Source organism: Lissotriton vulgaris, chromosome 3_1 (assembly GCF_964263255.1).
Source record: "Lissotriton vulgaris chromosome 3_1, aLisVul1.2, whole genome shotgun sequence".
Classification (NCBI taxonomy): domain Eukaryota; kingdom Metazoa; phylum Chordata; class Amphibia; order Caudata; family Salamandridae; genus Lissotriton; species Lissotriton vulgaris.
Genome location: NC_141689.1, coordinates 2134636697 through 2134652967, shown reverse-complemented (window position 1 = coordinate 2134652967; position 16271 = coordinate 2134636697). Strand labels below are relative to the sequence as shown.

At 47.5% G+C, this 16271-nt stretch overlaps 1 protein-coding gene across 2 annotated transcripts in view; it reads left to right on the top strand.

Annotated features, from left to right (window-relative positions):
- The window catches only part of TMEM33 (transmembrane protein 33), a 117935-nt gene that overhangs the window by 82545 nt on the left and 19119 nt on the right, over positions 1-16271 (top strand). For both annotated transcript variants that reach the window (XM_086962701.1, XM_086962702.1), the window contains exon 7: positions 14501-14584. In XM_086962701.1, coding sequence (XP_086818827.1) covers positions 14501-14584 — 84 coding nt within the window. The remainder of the gene's footprint in view (positions 1-14500; positions 14585-16271) is intronic.

Genomic DNA, 16271 nt, shown 5'->3' with positions numbered 1-16271 from the left:
TACTTATTTGGCGTTACTGGATACAATGTAGAGCTAATGTAATTACAGTACTGAAATCTGGGCCACATATAATATGTTAGCAAAATGTTCTAATTATCTTAAAGCTCAATTCTCTGTGATGCTTAATGATAACTATTACGGAAAAGGCGCAAAACCTGTGTAAGCCAGTGCAACAGTAGTAGAAAATTCACAAGCTGTTAATGCTGTAGACGTTTTACAAGTACAGACTTCTCAAAAATAGGTAAGCTAACTATTCACACCTAAACAATATCCTTTATATCGGTTTGGTTATAATAAGTGGTGTTTTGTGAACAGGATTTTGAAAAACACGTGTGCTACAGAATTGCACCAATGACATGACTGTAGGAAATGCACCTTTTCTGCACGGCCTCCCCAAAGTTCTTTGCCTTTTGCTAGAATCTATATTATTGCTGGCTTTAGAACTCTACAGTTGGTTAGCAGGGATAAAGTGCCAGGCACTCCATTAAAACATAATTTAATTGGCATACACCTATTTGGCATATTTTGCTTGCCTAGGAGTCCCTAGTATATGGTACAAAGCGTGTCCAGGGTCTGAAAGTTAGATGTCACCAGTGGGCTGCAGAACCTGTAGTGCCATTCAGTGGTAGAGCAAACATGGTTTCAGGTCTACCCTGGCAATAGCAGTGTAAATCCTGCAATTCTGTCTTTCAAAGTAACATTTTTTGACTGGTCAAAACCACCCTATTAAGCCATCCTATATAGGTCTTGTAGACCAAAAGGCATTGTGCAGTGTATTTAAAAGTAGGACATGGAGAAATGTAATGTTAACATGGAGGCGATAGAAACAGTACAGTTCAAAGAAAGAAACAAGGGAGTGCACTCAAACTACTTCCTCGTACCAAAGGTGGACGACACGTTAAGACCCATCCTGGACCTACGGTTCCTAAACAAATACATAAAGACTCAAAAGTTCAAGATGATATCCCTACAAGAGATTATTCCTCAGATAAGGGACGGAGACTTTATGTCCACCACAGACCTCAAAGATGCCGACCTACACATTCCCATGAGCAGACAACACAAACATATACTGAGATTTGCCATAGGCCAAGCGCACTACCAGTTCACAGCCCTGGCCTTCGGACTAAAATCCGCGCCAAGGGTCTTCACCAAATGCCTTGCAGCGGTAGCAGCGCACCTACTGAGGGAAGGGATTAATGTATACCCCTACCTCGACGACTGGCTAATAAAGGCAAGCTCTTTCAAACAATGCCAACTACATGCACAGCGGGTCACACAGACGCTGACAGAACTGGGATTCTCAATACACTGGGGGATATCGTAAATGCAACCAGAACAGGTGAAGATCTTCCTAGGCGCACAGATCAACACCATACAGAGCAAGGTATTCCCCAGCGACAAGAGAACACTTGCCCTGCTGAAGGAGACACATCAATACCAGAAGGGGCGAGCTCTGACAGTGAGGACGGTGAGCAAGATCATAAAGATGATGGTGTCCTGTATACACCTAGTCCCCAATATACGACTACATGAGACCATTCCAGGAATGGCTCCAATGACAATAGTCACAAGCTACAGGGAGGTGGGAAGATCTAGTGGTTGTAATGCATGCAGTGCAAGAGGAAATAGCGTGGTGGAACAAGAGGAACATAACAAAGGGGAAGCCTTTAACACCACCAAACCCAACAGTGACCATCACCACAGACGCATCCCAGAGGGGATGGGGAGCACACATGAACCAGCTCATGGTGAGGGGTCTGTGGACTCCAACAGATGCGATCAGGCACATCAATTACCTGGAACTAAAGAATGTGTTCCTTGCCCTAAAAGCCTTCTAGAAACAACTGTACAAGCAGAGAGTGTTGATACAAACCGACAACACAACAACTATGTTCTACATCAGCAAACAGGGAGTACCACAATCAGTCGCACTATCCAACCTAGCGCAGGAGATGTGGAGATGGGCCATCCCACTAAAAATAGATCTCCTGGCAATACACCTACCAGGAAAGGACAACGTGGAGGCAGACGGGCTCAGCAGACAGACATCAGCATCCCACGAGTGGGAGCTCAATGCACAGGAAAAGCAAAAGCTATTCAAGAAGTGGGGGACACCAAGAATAGACCTATTTGCAACACGCCAGAATGCAAAATGCCAATACTTCGCATCCAGGCAACCTGGGGAACAATCCCAGGGGAATGCCCTATGGATAAGCTGGTCGAAAACCTTTGCCTACGCTTTTCCACTGATACACAGGGTACTAAGCAACAGAACCAGCAACATGACACTGATTCTGGTGACACCACAGTGGACCAGGCTGTCCTGGTTCTCACAAACGCTCCCCCACGCTCCCTTGCTCAATTGATTTGCAGCACCTACACCGCAGCTGAAGCCCCTTGCACCCGCGACCTACAGACTGCGCCTGGTATTGTAGCGCCAAACAGATAAACCGCGCTTTGAAGATATTGCTGGTGTAGCGTTTTGGATTCTTTTGTATCATTCATTTTATCGCGCTTTGTGCTTGTAGCGCTGTGATTACAACAGCGAGTATTGTAGCTGCATTGGATACTTTTGTATCATTCATTTTATCGCGCTTTGTGCTTGTAGCGCTGTGATTACAACAGCGAGTATTGTAGCTGCATTGGATACTTTTGTATCATTCATTTTATCGCGCTTTGTGCTTGTAGCGCTGTGATTACAACAGCGGGTATTGTAGCTGCATTGGATACTTTTATATCCATCATTTACATCGCGCTTTGTGCTTTGCTTGGTGAATAGCGCTTTTAGTGGAGAATTAGTCTGCTGTACCTAGGAGCCTTAGACTGCTTGCTGGCGTGCATTGTGCTGTGCCCTCGCAGTTTTCACTTTCGTTTCTGCCCTCCATTTTGTTGTTGTGATATCCCCTGACCCACCTCCAGGATCCCGCCTCCCAGCTGACCCTCCCACGCTCCGCCCCCTCCACCATCCATTTATGGCCAATGTCCCCACGCGCAGCGTCCACGCGCTACGGCCACGCCGAAGGTGCGCCAAAGGTAAGCCCGTCCGCGCCTGGACCGCGCCCAGCGCCAGAGCCCCTGGTCCTCGTAATGCCCACCCTTCCCGCATTACTTACGATGCCACCACCCTCCTAGCCCTTAACCCTGGCCGCTCCCCCATCTGCATCCAAGCCGCTCCCGGACACACCCACGGTCCCTTTTCCTGCTACTCCTGCAAGTTCGACGGCACAAGAACAACTCCTCATCTACGAACACACATCAGATATCCGATCCCAACCACCTACAATGCATCCTGCTCAACACCCGCTCGGTCCACAGACACGCCATTGACCTCTGGAATCTACTCGACACCACCTCTCCGGACGTCGCCTTCCTAACAGAAACATGGATGAATGCCTCTTCAGCCCCAGACATCACCATTGCCATCCCGGAAGGCTATAAGATCATTCGCAAGGACCGTACCGGTCACACAGGAGGAGGCATCGCTATCGTCCATAAGAAATCCATCCGCATCTCAACTAGCTCAGACGTCAATCTCGCCAACTCTGAACACCTTCACTTCCAGATCCACATCGACCCCAAGACCACACTCAGAGGCACCCTCCTTTACAGGCCACCAGGACCCCGCGCACAATTTAGTGAAGACATCACGGACTTCATCACTCCACACGCGCTCCCCTCCGAGGACTATATCCTTTTGGGAGACCTCAACTTTCACCTTGAAAAGAACGACCACAACACCACCACCCTTTTGGACAACCTCGCCAACCTTGGACTTAAACAACTTGTCACTACCCCCACTCACATCGCAGGTCACACACTCGACCCTATCTTCACCTCCAGCAAGCATGTTTCCTTCAGCCACACCACAGCTCTCCTTTGGACTGACCACAGCTGCGTTCACTTCACCTACAACAAGCCCACATCCAACAACCACCCCCAACCCACTCTGCAAAGAAACTGGAACAAAATCACCATCGACCAGATCTCCTCATCGCTTCTTCAAAAGCCCCCCGCCCACTCCTCAAACCCAGACCAAGCAGCCACCAACCTCACCCAATGGTTATCCAACAGCGCCGATATCCTAGCACCACTGAAAAAACAACAAATCAAACTAGGCAGCAAGAAGGCCTCCTGGTTCAACGATGACCTTAAGAAATCCAAGAAACTCTGTCGCTCCCTCGAGAAGGCCTGGAAAAAAGACCCAACCACCAGCACCAAGGACGCCTTCAAAAAGGCCACCCGCATACACCACCAACTAATCCGAAATGCCAAGAAAGCAGCCTTCAAGGACCGTCTAGATAACAACGCCCACAACAGCAAGGAATTATTCAACATCGTCAAGGAATTTACCAACCCCTCAGCCAACTCCAACGACATCACCCCCTCTCAAGCCCTCTGCGACTCCCTAGCCTCATTCTTCCACAACAAAATTGCAGACATCCACAACAGCTTCGACAACCAACCCGGAGACCAACCCACCCAATCCCCTGCAGGACCCCCACCCCCCCTGAACATCCTCAATGATTGGAAGCTAATCTCCACTGAGGACACCATCCGTCTGATGAACTCTATCCACTCAGGATCCCCCACAGACCCTTGCCCTCACCACATCTTTAACAAAGCAGACTCCATTATTGCACCGCACCTCCGAGACGTCATCAACTGCTCCCTCAACTCCGCTATCTTCCCGTAAAGCTGGAAACACGCCGAACTCAGCGCCCTCCTGAAGAAACCCACAGCTGACCCCACCGAACTCAAAAACTATCGCCCTATCTCACTCCTTCCATTCCCGGCCAAAGTCATTGAGAAAGCTGTCAACAACCAGCTCGCCGCATTCCTCGAAACCAACAAATCACTCGACTCCTCACAGTCCGGCTTCCGAGCCAAGCACAGCACCGAAACCGCCCTTATCGCAGCAACAGACGACATTCGAACTCTACTGGACAATGGAGACACAGTCGCCCTCATCCTCCTCGACCTCTCCGCAGCCTTCGACACAGTCTGCCATAGCACCCTTCTACAGCGCCTCAAAAACATCGGAATCCAAGGAAAAGCACTGGATTGGATCACCTCGTTCCTCTCCGGAAGAACCCAGAGAGTCCGCCTTCCACCATTCAAGTCAGAGGCTACTGAAGTCATCTGCGGCGTACCTCAAGGGTCCTCACTCAGTCCCACCCTCTTCAACGTTTACATGAGCCCCCTCGCGGCCATCGCACGCCAACATAACCTCAACATCATCTCCTACGCCGACGACACTCAACTGATCCTATCACTCACCAGAGACCCTAACACGGCCAAAACCAACCTACACGAAGGAATGAAAGAAGTAGCTGAATGGATGAAGCACAGCCGTCTGAAACTGAACTCAGACAAAACAGAAGTCCTCATCTTAGGTACCTCCCCCTCCACCTGGGACGATTCTTGGTGGCCAGAGGCCCTTGGAAAAGCACCCATCCCGACGGACCACGCACGGAACCTGGGCGTCATCCTGGATTCCTCACTCTCGATGAACAGACAGTCAACGCCGTTTCTTCATCTTGCTTCAGCATTCTTCGCATGCTCAAAAAAACATTTCGCTGGATCCCTACCGAAACTAGAAAAAGTCACCCACGCTCTGGTCACGAGCCGACTGGACTACGGAAACACCCTCTACGCCGGCATCACCGCAAAACTCCAGAAATAACTACAACGCATCCAGAACGCCTCAGCCAGGCTCATATTAGACATTCCGCGCAAAGAACACATCTCTGATCACCTGAAAAATCTACACTGGCTCCCCGTCAATAAGAGGATCACTTTCCGGCTCCTAACCCACGCACACAAAGCACTCTACGAAATCGGACCCGAATGCCTCAACACACGTCTTTCCTTCTACACCCCCTCCCGCCAGCTACGATCCTCCAACCAAGCCCTTGCCACTGTACCTCGTATCAACAAAACCACCATGGGAGGTAGATCCTTCTCCTACCTAGCAGCTAAAACTTGGAACTCACTTCCCACTCACCTTCGCCTTACTCAGAACCACCTAGCATTCAGAAAGCAACTCAAAACGTGGATATTCGACAAGTAACTCCCCACCCTTCTTCAAGCGCCTTGAGACCCTCTGGGTATGTAGCGCGCTATACAAATCTTTTTGACTTGACTTGACTTGAAATGGCACAGGGACCACCTCACAAGTTCGCAAAAAGAAAAGACTTACTCTCCATGCAAAACAGGGAGGTACTTCACTTAGAGCCTCTGCCTAGCTGCATGGCTCCTGAAGACGTAGAGTTTGCACACCTAAAACTCTGAGAGAGAGCTCTCAGAGAGAGCTGCGGGTGCTACGGGAGGCAAGGAGACCTACCAGACGGAGGTGCTATGTGGCGAAATGGAAAAGGTGCATACGGGAAAGGCTACACAAGAAAATGACCAAGGAATCAACTGTGCGGAAATATTTAACACACTTGCTAAAAACAAACCTAAGCTCAACCTCGCTGAGAGTACACCTAGCAGCGATAGTAGCCTACACAAGAGGTGAGACAGGAAAGAGCTTCTTTACATCGCAAGTAGTAAAGAGATTCATGGAAGGGGCTAAAAGGATCGCCCCCCCAAAAAGGATGCCGCCACCGGCATGGAACCTTAATTTAGTCTTAACAGAGCTTCTTTTGAACCCATCCATAAGGCCTCACTACAAATGCTCACAATGAAGACAGCCTTTCTAGTAGCAATCACCTCGCTACGCAGGGTAAGCAAGCTAGAGTGCTGACACTACAGGAACCCTACATTCAAATACACAATGACAGGGTGGTAATGAGAACGAACCTACACTTTATGCCAAACGGTGGTGTCAAGGTTTCACATGAACCAAACAGTACAGATACCAAGCTTTTTTCAGAAACCACCCACAAGCCCGCAGAGAGCACTGCACATTCTGGATTCTAGAAGGGCAGTAATGCATTACATAGACAGAACGAAAGAGCACAGGAAAACAAAGCAGTTCTTTGTGTCCTTAGCAAGCAGTTTCCTGGGAAGACCAGTAGCCTTCCTGGTTAACACCCATTCAAGACCTATGCCTGGCGGCAACATGGGCTTCAATGCACACGTTTACTAAGCACTACTGATTGGATATACAAATGAACAAAGAAGCACAAGTAGGACAGAAAGTTCTTCAACATATATTCAACAACCAACGCTCATCTTCCACCCAGCTATAGTGAATCCAGAAAGATTCACGCTGCAAAACGAATAGTTTCTTACCTGTCGGTGTTGTTTTGCAGCTTGAAGATCTTTCTGGATTCACTAGCAAACCCACTCACCTCCGCCAGAAAGATGAGGCAGGAGGAGAGAATACAAAGACAATATACAATCGGACTCTTTAAAGAGACAAATCTGGAGTTCTTTTAAATTAGGAAAAAACTTGAAAAGGATGAACAAACATGACACAAAAACAAGAAAAAAAGAACCCGAAGATGGCGCCCAAATGTGGGAGCTTCTGCAGGAAGCGTGCCGACGTCACAGGAAGGACACCAAATGGTGGGACGTCAATGCCCCCCTGGGCAATGAAAAAAGCAAAAACCGAAAAATACTACGATTCCGGACCCAACCACTAGACTGCTGAATAATGCACAGCATAGTGAATCCAAACAGGTCTTCAAGCTGCAAAACAACAGACTTCTTTTTTTTCCTCATATCTTTATTTTATGGGTTCAGTTTCATGTTGTAGAAACAGAAGACAGTAGTGACGAGCAGTAGATAACATATTGTATTACAAGATTTTGTAGCATTCGCTGCAAATATAAAATACATTGTGAGATAAAACGGTAAGGTATAACTAGCCAGCAAACATTTGTGAAGGAGAATGGTAGCATGCTGTGAAAGTGGAGTTCTATGCAGCCAGATGATTGGTATGGGACATTCCGCATCCATGTCCTGGCTGTAGATGTCAGAGGAGCGTTAAGGAGTGTCGGGAGTCTGTGCGAGGAGGTACTGTATGAGAGGTTGCCAGATATCTTGGGGATGGGTAGTAGGGAGGAATACATTTCACTTGTCAAATCACAAAATGTCATGCTTCAAAGCCAGGCTTTGGCAGTGGGACGCATGCAGCTTCCCCAATGGAGAACAGCCTTGTGTTTCGCTAAGAGCAAAGCAGTGGCATCAAATTTATGAGAGGCTATGAGGGTAGAGGAGACATTTCCCAGAAGGGCCAAGAACAGGGATGGGTCGATAGATAATGGGATCATCTCAGCGGCGGTCATGAAACACTTCCACCCAGTACGAGGTTACCAGTGGGCAGGTCCAGGTTAGATGGGGAAAATTCGCGTCCGGGCTCTGGCACTTGGGGCAGAGAGCGGATCTGGAAGAATCAATGCGGGCCAGTACATAGGGGGAACATCGGCTCTGTGGAGGAAGTGAAAATGCAGAAGTTTGTCTGTGGTTGGGGGAAATCAGCCTAGTTGGAGCACAACAGAATGTCCAGTCTTTGTCGTAGTGTCCTAGGTCTTTCTCCCATCGTTTCCATACTCCACCCGCCCCACCCCCACATATCGATCCATTTTATAGCCATGTATGCACCCTAGAGCTTAGTAATGAGATGGGAACAGTCTGTCTGATATCAGAAGGGTGAGTGGTGTGAAGTCGTCAAGGACGAGCGGATAGGACGGAATTCGGGAGCGCAGAGCTCCATGGAGTCTATAAAAAATTAATCTATCCATAAAGGAAGTGGAGGAATGTGTAGTATCGGGATTGTGGAGCAAGACATGGCCATCTGGGTACATATCTCTGAGTGTAAAGATCATACTTTTGTAGAGTACGCTGTACTAGTTTTTCGGTGGTGAGCGAGAGCCATGGATTCAGGGCCAGGGGGAAACTAGGTGAGTATGAGGTTGAAGCCCAATGCACCACTGAGTTTCCGCCAGGTCTAGCAGGTGTCTGGATGTCATTGGGTCCAGTCTAATGCCGAACGGTAAGAGTGCATTCAGGGGTGTAGGAGTCACCAAGTCTTGTTCTGAATTGGTGTAGGGCAGTCTAGCATCTGGGTGGAACCAGTGATGAGCGAAATGTGCTTGAGCTATGAGGAAATATAGTAAAAAAGTCAGTGACTGCTAAGCCCCCTCTGTCATAGGAGAGAGTTAGGGTGCTCCAGGCGACACATGGCTGTCGACCAAACCAGTTACAGAAGAAGGCCTCAAAGTGTAGAGAAAAAGGCCTTGGCCAAGTGTATGGGACTATTGGCGAAGAGATACCGAAACCCAGGGAGGATTATCATTTTTTTAATGGCTATGCGGACAGCCATCGATAAAGGGAGTAGTCAATTTGGGTAGTGAGTTTTTCTACCGCTGGGCCATAATTCAGCCGAATAACGTGTTCTCTGTTCGCCTGTAAAATTACTCCCAGATACTTAGTGGGGTTGGTGGACCATTTAAAGGGATATGCACAAGCAGGTGGTGTCGGTAAGAGGAAACTGCTCCCATATAGCCCAGTTAATGCAGAGGCCAGATAGTTTAATAAAACAGGTCACTTCTTGGACAATGGGAGTTAAGTTAAAATTAGGATGTTGGACGATGAAAAGGGTATCAAAGGCGTACATAGACCTAAGGAGCGGCCTATGGTAAATTGCAGTCCACAATGCATGTGACGCTCCTAGAGGTGTCTCACCAGAGGGTCCATAGCGTTGATCAATAATAATTGCGAGAGTGGGCAACCATGCCTAGTTCCCTGTGAAATGCTGAAGGGGTTCATGAGACAACAATTAATACGCATGCAAACTGTTGGTTTAGGGGATAATAAGGAAATAAAGGACATGAACCGGTCAAGGATTCCAAGTTTACGCAAAGTATCTAAGAGGAAAGGCCACTCCAGGGAGTCGAAGGCCTTTTCTGCGTCGAGAAGGGTGACTATAGCTGGGGTATTTGATTTAAAACTGAAAAGACAGTTCATAAATGTAAGGAGGTGGAGCGGTGTAGTATGATTTCTGTCTGCACTGGTGACAGTATTGTTTCCGATAATAATGACAAGCGGTTAGCCAGGGCTTTGGCCTAAATTGTATTGTCAACATTGAGGAAAGAGAGGTCTTTAAGAAGCACCCCGCCTAGGGTCTTTCCCAGGTTTCAGTAAAAGGGAGACTACTACTTCTCGCATGGAAGGGGGTAGGACACCGATGGAAAGTGCCTCAGCATATACCTCAAGCAAATGGGGGTTCAGAGTGGTTTAATATGCTTTGTTAAAGGCTCCCGTCAATCCATCCAGCCCAGTGGACTTTGAGACGTCTAGAGAATCAATCTCTTGGGCTGTCTTCAGCCAAGAATGGCTCATTCAGGAACCTGTTTTTAGCCATCAGAGAGCCAAACCATGACTATCTCCAAATAATTCCGACGGGTTGTTCAGAGGTGAGACGAGAAGTGTAAAGTGACGTATAGTGAGAGGGAACTTCGGTGAGGATGGAAGTCTGGGATGTTGGAAGAGCGCCAGCCTCCAGCTCCAAGGCTGCAATGTATCCAGGGCCCGAAGGGGGGCGCAGCCTCTGACCAAGGTGCTCACCCTCATCATATCTCTGCGCCACAGTGTGTCTACCCAGTAGTCTAACCTCTCGATCTGACAAGTCATGGAACTCCTCCAGCAGAACCAAATGCTCATGGAATGCGTAGGCGAAGGGGTATTTCTCTCATCAATATGTATAAGTGTGGTTTCCACTCCAGACAAGTTATTGCGGATATCGCAGCGCACCCCAGCCTGTTTGGAGATTCAGACTTCTCTAATTTAGGCTTTAAATGCATCTTAAAGTATGGCATAATGCAGAACTGATCCTACATTTAGTTGAAAATATTCCCCCACCGCATGTGAAAAACTAGGTTCAACAGTGCAGTCGATGGGATGGACCAGCGGTGGTTTCAGTTGCCGCTATAAGGAAGAGCAAGCGTCAGTTGGATTGGGGCATGGTCAGATAGTGTTTGTGGTAGTACCCAAATGTTCCATAGCCATGGGAAGCTGACATAGCCTGACAAGCACGCAGTGAAACCGGTTTGGTGCACAGGATTGAGCTGGGAGAGTCTATGGTGGGATCCAGGAGGATATTGAAGTCCCCACCCACCAGGGTGATGTCAACATCAAAACTGTCCAGCAGGGCGGCCACTATCCGATAAAAGGGGGTGTCGTCTGCTTTCTTAAACCTCTACACCCTGAATACAATCGTCTCCCCAACATGGTCCCTGTCCCTTTAATATATCGGCCATGCACGTCTGCAGTGGTGGGTTGGTGTATAAAGGAAAGAGATTTATGAATAAGTATGCAGATGCAGAACACCCCTAGAGAAGGAGCTATAGTTGGCAAAAAATCGATGTGGGTCGCATAGTGATGCAAAGAACAGGGATGTCTTTTGTGGGATGGGGGCGGCAATGGGTCTCCTGTAAGAATGCAATCTTGGTGCCATGTTGATTGATATACGATAGGACCAGATTACTTTTATAAGGATTATTCAAGCCTCAGAAGTAGAAGGGAAGGAGAGTCACATCCACAGTTTGCATAGTGTCTGCCATTGAGAGAGGAGTGGAATCGAGATAGTCTGCTCAGCTGGTACGGTCAGGGATAGGGGTGTGTAGTTCTGTCTTGCCACTGGAAAGGGAAGAAAGAAGAGAGGGGCCCAAAGGGTCATAAAGAACAATCCCTTATTAACCCCCCCACACTAGGAATTGAAGTCTTAGTGAATCCCAAGAAAACCCACAACAACATAATACTGGGAATCACCCTGGGGAGCAGGCAACTCATCGGAGCCAGGTGCCCATTTTGGACAGAAGTGCTTATGAGAGTTCCATAAGGGTCCTGGAAGATATTGTGTAGAACCAGGAGAGACCATTCTGAAACAGAGCACATAACATCAGGATTGCAGGTCAGTCAGCGCACAGTCCCTCAACCAGGATGGAAGAGGTCAGCGTTAGCAGGAATATTGACGTCCGAAGATGGGCGATCCAGTGCGGCGCAGCTCGAGGGAGAGCCCGATCCAAGTTGTATGCAGAATGCGAGGACATCAGCTGGGTATGTTTGCTATCACATGATACCCAGAGTCGGGCATGCCATATTTGATCCTGTGTCTCTGGAGCTGCATCTTAGCATCGCAGAATTTTCTACGTGCTTCCTGCACGTGAAATCTGTATAACTGGAAAGGGTAGCAAAGCGCCCTGGTAGAGTAAAAGGGAGCGCTCCTGGGCCTGCCGTAGCATGCGCCCCGGTCCCTATAATTCAGGAGGCATGTAATCACCAGCTGCGGCAGCGTTCCGGCCAGCGTCTGAGGTCCCAGGAACTTGAGTGCCCTCTCCACGATGAATGTAGGGGAGAAGTGCTGGGTCAGCGCATGTTGGTGGTCTCGGCTAGGCCGATAATGCACATATTTTTGAGCAAAGAGCACGCCTCGAAGTCCTCATTTTTAATAGCGACTGCTTTCCAGAGCTGCTCAGTCTTCTCTAGTCGCTTGGTTAAGGAGGCAGTGGAGTCTTCAACCATGGAAATTCGCTGCTGTGCAGTATCAGTGCAGGTGCGTTCTCTCAAGACGTTTGCCCATGTGGTCAAGGCGGGGAGTGAGAAAGTTGAAGCACGCATAAATAGCATGTAATCCGGCATTTCAGCTCAGCGAGAATAGAGGCCAACCCTCTCCGGGGAGGGTCTGAGTGAGCTGCTTCGTCCTGGTTGTCGTCCATGTCGGATGGAGGGTCCTGGCGATTTGTCACCCTGGGCCGGTCAAATGTCAATTTGCCCTCCTTGCAGTCACTTTGACCCATAACGGAGTAGCACAGGGAGGATTCCAAAACGCAGCAGATCAACACAGCTGGCATCCCGCCCCCCACCTCCCCGGTTACCCCCCTCTTTCACCTCCCTCCACAAGCAAAGGAAGCAGTCACCAGGTAATAACTGCTGGGAGCCCCGTCAATGTACAGGGACGCCTACGGTCCCAGGCCCCGTCCCAAGATATCCTCTACGGACATGTGTACAGCTGGGTATGGTGGAGGTTAATGCCGTCCGCAGGCAGTTCACAGGGAGGCCGCCAAGGTCCAGAAGGCGCGTCCTCACATTGCGGGCCAGGCTGGGAGGCAGGAGCGGGAAAAAGCAGGGCCCAGTCCAAGAGTAGCAGCCACTATTGGCCAAGCACCCAATAGACTACGGGCCTCCATGTAGACTAAGGGGTTCGGGCTGCAGGCGAGGAGGCTATGGGGCACTCACCGAAGGCAGCCAGCAGAGAGAGAGCAGCAGCAGGCCGGAGGCAGCAGGCCCACTCCAGTGGCAGCATAGCTCACTCGGTTATCCAGTGAGGCTATAGGCTGTACAACACCACACCTGGCCCAGGGCACTAGTGCAGCGGTTGCACCACCTCCAGTATAGCCGATCTGCATATGGATTGCCCCCAATGCTAGGATCCTCCACGGGGCGCGGGGCCGCAACCTGGCCAGCGAGAGCAGGGTAAGGAGGTAGGCCCGGTCCAGGGCTTGTTCCCCCCCACCCCCCCCTGCACCACCAGAGGCCGCTGAAGAGTGGGAACGGAGGCCCAGCACTCGTCCGCTGCCCCTGTCACACCGGTGCTTCGTGGGCTCCCCCCTTAGTGGATTTAAGGGTCTGAGGAGAACATCGGAAGGCCCCAGCCAGCCCAGTTAGGGTTTTCTAGAACACTGGGCCTCCGGATGTCAGCGTGAAGAACGAGGATTGAGGCCGCGACCTGCAGGATTAGGAGCGTTGCCTCCAGAGCATCACAGCCGCGCAGCCATCATGGTTGATGGCTAGGCCACGCCCTCAAACGTTGCTGCTTCTAATGTGATTTACGCGATGAGGTTGATTTTAGGTATAGTGCTTTAGCGTTTTTTGTTTACTGCGATTCTTCTAAATTCTACTCTGGGTCTGCTCCTGTCATTGCTACAGCTGTGAGAACGTTTCCATAAATTTTTTCTTCAAGGACAGGTTATCTTAGATTAGGTTGTTTGGTTTAAATTTCCACATTTGCTGTTCCTTTTCTCCTTTGCAAGACATCAGCATGTGAGTGTGTGATAGGAGGCAGATGGCAGACTTCAGACTTTTGCAAGCTTGCACAGTCCAGTCTCTACCTGTAGTCCTTGTGAGGATACAGTATCCACCAGAGATAAACTATTAAAATAATGCTATTCGTACTTAAATCACAGTGATTCTGATCCAAGAGTTATGTGAAGAGAAACGTGCTTCCTTTTTTTTTATTTAAGCATGTTGCATGCAAGTCTTGACTTTGTCACAATGCTGTAGAAGTAGAAGCAGATGCAATGCGACCAGGTAGCCTGGTCTGCACTGAATGAAGTAAAGTTCTGGACTACTTATAATTAAATTAAAAAAGAACTGCAACTTTTCTACAAAAACAAGTTATCGAAATGGCAGCCATTATGTAAAGCTGTATTTACTATAAAACAAATCTTAATTTTAGACCGCTATGTCTGCAAAGCTCTTTTTGTACATGGTTTTAATGTGCAAATTGTATAATTTTACTGATAATGCATTCTTCATTTGATCATTGCAGTGGCCAAGGCAGTCTGCTGCAGCCTTTCATATACTACAGATTCCTCACATTGCGGTACTCCTCCCGCAGAAATCCCTATTGCCGGTAAGCATGATCAGTATTATTTAGTGTTGAGCTCTTACATTTTACATAGTTAAATAACCGGGATTAGATTGTTTATTGCCTTTCCACATAGTGATAGCAAAAACGTAATTACTGATATATGTGAATTAATGGAAAAACGAAACCGAGAAATTACTTTGGACAAAACCAAATTATGGAAAACCAAGTTTATGAAAATACTAATTTAAGGAAATACAGAAAAATCGAAAATTTAAGGAAATATTTTAAATGAAAGCTGATTTTGGGTAAAAATACCAAATTCCAATAAATGATGTGGTGTTTAGGGATACTTAAGGTTTTTTGATTTCCGGGATGGGTGATGTTTAAGGTTGATGATGGGATTTAGGAATCAGGAAGGGGTGGAGGTTAGGGGTGATGAGGGTCTTTAGGGGTAAAGGATGGGTGGAGTGTAGGAGTCATGGGGGTTTTAGGGTTGTGGAATGGGTGGTGTTTAATGGTAGAAAGGGATTTTAGAGTTCAGGAATGTATAGAGTTTATGGTTCAGGTATGGGTGAAGTTTAAGGGTAGAAAAGGCTTTTAGGATTTAAGAATGTGTGGCATTCCGGTGTCCAGGATGGGTATAGTTGAGGTATGGGTAAGAGGCAGACCTGGATGGTGTTGGTGAAGGATCAGCTAAATAAAAGCATCTAATGTAATTGTTTGACAATGTAAAAGATAAATATCTGAAATAATGTCCCTTGAAGTCCCGAATAAAATTCCTCTTACAAAAAAGATTTTTGTAAGTAAGACCTGCAGACATTGCATTTACACCTGTATACCTTAAAAATATAAGCATGCAAACACCAATTTGGTGGAAAATACATTTTAAGAATTGGTTTCAATGAAATGGTAAATGCCATTCTTTTTGCAAATTTCCATTAAAAATGTTAGGTGAAATGGTAATGATATTCCATAAAATCTTTTTCTACAAAATCACATACAACTTAGAATGACACCATCCAGATCACATTCATTAATTTATTCTTCTGTCCTCCATATCAAAATTCAATATTGTGTTTGTGTAAGTCAGTGAATGTCAAGTTAAATCATTGTTACTTCTATTCAGTCATATGAGTAGTCCGTAAACACTTTTTGAAGACATTAAACATGTCTTGCTTATTCTGAAGTAACTGAAACACTTTTTAACCACAGCTTTCCTTGTGCACTACTTCTGTCTCTTGTAACTTCCTTCTGGAACAGAAATATTATATCAGATTCCATAGTGGGAAATCCTTTTTGGCCGTCATTGATTCATCTGTTAAATCCTCAAAGGTATTGGGAGTGCAAAGATGTAGGACATTTTAAAGTTAAGTGAGGGAGATGGGTGCGGATGCAGTATATAATCCTGATCTCTCATTTAATTGAGCAGCGGCCCACTGTCAGTCTCTGTCTTCACTCTACATTTTGGAGGGCCGCACTTCAGCTGGAACTTTAGATAGTGACCTCATGAGGAGTAGGTCTGTTCTAAGCACAAACGTCAGACTTGAAATTGACTTCTGAATGCCAGGACAACTGACCAAAATTACATTTGTTTCAAATCAAAAGGAACGTAATGATCTTACTTTTTTTATATTTTCCACTAGTGGCTATTCTACATGAATCAGTCACCCATAACTCCTCTGTCGTGCTATTTGGGGCTCCTGACCCTCTATTAACTGTCCAAACTGAG